At 46.4% G+C, this 3,670-nt stretch overlaps 1 protein-coding gene across 1 annotated transcript in view; it reads right to left on the bottom strand.

The window, feature by feature from the left end:
* Positions 1–1,867: 1,867 nt before the first annotated feature.
* The window catches only part of LOC116222522 (putative segment polarity protein dishevelled homolog DVL1P1), a 23,495-nt gene continuing 21,692 nt past the window's right edge, over positions 1,868–3,670 (bottom strand). The window contains exon 5 of the mRNA XM_031577125.1: positions 1,868–2,082. Coding sequence (XP_031432985.1) covers positions 1,868–2,082 — 215 coding nt within the window. The remainder of the gene's footprint in view (positions 2,083–3,670) is intronic.

The raw sequence follows: 3,670 nt of genomic DNA, 5'->3' as shown, positions 1-3,670 counted from the left end.
GTGTGTGTGTGTGTGCGTACATGCGTGTGTGTGTACATACATGGGTGAGAGATGGGAGAGATACAGATGGAGGGAGAAAGGAGGGAGAGTGAGAAAGAGGGAAAGAGAAAGAGAGAGAGTTTACGTGTGATGCCATAACAATTCACTTAACATTCAGTTGCTCACACTTATACACACACACACTTATACACACACACACACAGATCTTTTAGAATCCCTGAGCTCATGACACACCAACCCAACAGAGAATTATTTCCATAACAACTAGAGGTCAGCCTCACACCCCACACACTCCTTGGTGTGTATGATCTGGAGACAGACACATAGCACAGGACCAACACACACATACACACACACACACAAACACACACACACACACACACACACACACACACACACACACACGCACACTCCTTGGTGTGTATGATCTGGAGCCAGACACATAGCACAGGACCAACACACACACACACACACACAAACACAATCACACACACACACACACAGAGCAGAGGACTCCTAGCCAGACAGGGACACGTAGACGTGAGTCTCTCATGACATGACCAGGAAACTGTCTGCCAGCTTATTAGGGCTGAGCCTGAACAGCTGCGTTTGCCTCCGATTCCACACGGACCGCGCAGGGGCTGAGAACTACACGCTGAGGAACCAAAGCACCGAAGAAGAGATGGAACTAGAACTGGAAGAACTAAAGCTCAGTTTGTTAGCGTTAAGCCCAAACAGGTGTTTACATCGGAGAAAAGCCTCAGTGTTTTGACTGTGTTGTCACAAAGGGACTACTCATGTCAAGCTGTCTATCAGTTGAGTCTGTGGATACAGTGTGAGAGTACGTAGAACCACACAGGCTCAGAGAGGGGAATGTCAACAAGGCAGATTAGTAGACACACACACACACACACACACACACACACACACACGCACACACACACACACACACAAACACACACACACACACACACACACACACACACACACACACACACACACACACACACAAACGTATGCATGAAGCAGAACCTCCTTAAGCAACAGCACACAAGAGGCAGTGGTATGCAAAACCCTACCACTGCAGCTGATGCTGTTGGTGTATTGCAAGATTTACAGTGAACAGTAACAGCTAACTGTGAAGTGGTGCGTGGACATGATCCCATTGTCAAATGCATGGCTAGTAGGGAGAGTAATGTTATAACTCTACATAGCATCTGAGCTAGGCCAAGAGTCATGCTATAACTCTACATAGCATCTGAGCTAGGCCAAGAGTCATGTTTTAACTCTACATAGCATCTGAGCTAGACCAAGAGTCATGCTATAACTCTACATAGCATCTGAGCTAGGCCAAGAGTTGTGTTATAACTCTACATAGCATCTGAGCTAGGCTAAGGCATCGGGTCCACTATGGCCGGGCAGAGGAAACTCCACTCTACTCTACTCTGCTTTGGAGTTCTTAGCCACCACTTCGTCAAATTTGTATTGTTATTATTTTTTGTATATGGGGACACCTCTGGGCCCGGCAGCCATTATCCCTTACAAAGCACTTGGCCCTGGATCAGAACCAGATCAGAACCAGACCTGGGCCAGACCTGGGCTGTGTCCATTCAGGAGTCCTCATCTCCCCGGGCCCACATCCGTGGCCAGCTGATTTAAGTGTAAAGCTGGGAGGTCAGTGGATCGATGGGAGTCTGTCTGTGTACACAGAGGGGCTTTACAGTAGTTGGGGCTCAGAGCTCAGAGATGGGCCTCTGGTCATCACAGGGTTCAGAGCTCAGATATGGGCCTCTGGTCATCACCGGGCTCAGAGATGGGCCTCTGGTCATCACAGGGCTCAGAGATGGGCCTCTGGTCATCACAGGGCTCAGGGCTCAGAGATGGGCCTCTGGTCATCACAGGGCTCAGAGATGGGCCTCTGGTCATCACAGAGATCAGAGATGGGCCTCTGGTCATCACAGGGCTCAGAGATGGGCCTCTGGTCATCACAGAGATCAGAGATGGGCTTCTGGTCATCACCGGGCTCAGAGGAAGCCTCAGTGCACTGCCCAAAGACCAATTTATAGTCCAGGCGACAAGTATCTCAAAAAACAACGCAGAAGAGATTAAATGTGTACGTGATAGGACGCCACAGACCTTGTCATGTACACCTACATTTTTGAGACGAGATTTGATGGGTGTTTTGCCTTGTTACCATGGATACGGCCATCTGGGTAGTTAGCATCCTAAATAGCTATCAGCAGCCTCTGTAAAGTTCATGTTTGATGAAGCATTAACATAGTTAGTGGAGGATATAGGTTCTATGTTTATTGATAGGATCATGAAGCTTGAAGAGAACCAATGTGCGGTTTCCAATTGTTCTGCTCGTCTTCCATGGTCAATAGAACTGGAACATGTCGAGCGACGCTTGTGGCCTGGAGAGAGGGATACTTGTCCTACAAATGGATGTTTTGTACGCTGCTTTGGTAATAATACACACTGCACTGCCAGTAAACCACATTCAATTGAAAAAAAATGAGAGAAAAAGAGAGATATACACACTCTCTCTTTCTCAAACACACACACACACACACACAACTCACAATGTGACCAAGGCCTTTTAGTTGTATTACCGTCCTCAGACATCTAAAAAGTGTGAAGGCTTGATGGGAAAGAGGAAACAGAGAGTGAGAGAGAGGAGGAATGAAAACTAGAGAGCTCAAGAGGCTTCAGTGAAAGAGTAGAGGGCTTTGATCACCACAGTCCTTCACTATTCATGGGCCTGTACAAGGCGTTGTGTGTGTGTGTGTGTGTGTGTGTGTGTGTGTGTGTGTGTGTGTGTGTGCGAGAATATGCGTGTGTGTGTGAGTGTGTGTGTGTGCAAGTGTGAGAATATGTGTGTGTGTGTGTGTGTGTGTGTGTGCCAGAATATGTGTGTGTGTGTTTGTGTGTGTGTGTGTGTGTGTGTGTGTGTGTGAGTGCGCGAATATGTGTTTGTGTGTGTGTGTGTGTGTGTGTGTGTGTGTGTGCGAGTGTGAGAATATGTCTGTGTGTGTGTGTGTGTGTGTGTGTGTGTGTGTGTGTGTGTGTGTGTGTGTGAGAATGTGTGTGTGTGCGAGAATATGTGTGTACGTGTGTGTGTGTGTGTGTCAAATTATCATGAACTTCCTACTTTTACATAGTTCCTCTGCGCCAAATAACACCTAAATAATACCACACGCACACACACACACACACCATAACACACTACATTCATCAGCACCTAAATAATATTACACACACTCACACACACCATAACACACTACATTCATCAACACCTAAATAATATCACACACACACACACACACACACCATAACACACTACATTCATCAGCACCTAAATAATATCACACACACACTCACACTCACCATAACACCCTACATTCATCAGCACCTAAATAATATCACACACACACACACACACACACACACACACACACACACCATAACACACTACATTCATCAGCACCTAAATAATATCACACACACACACACTCACCATAACACACTACATTCATCAACACCTAAATAATATCACACACACACACACACACACACACACCATAACACACTACATTCGTCAGCACCTAAATAATATCACACACACACACACACTCACCATAACACACTACATTCATCAGCACCTAAATAC

Source organism: Clupea harengus, chromosome 1 (genome assembly GCF_900700415.2).
Source record: "Clupea harengus chromosome 1, Ch_v2.0.2, whole genome shotgun sequence".
In the NCBI taxonomy this organism is placed as follows: domain Eukaryota; kingdom Metazoa; phylum Chordata; class Actinopteri; order Clupeiformes; family Clupeidae; genus Clupea; species Clupea harengus.
This window is presented reverse-complemented; position numbering and strand designations above follow the sequence as displayed.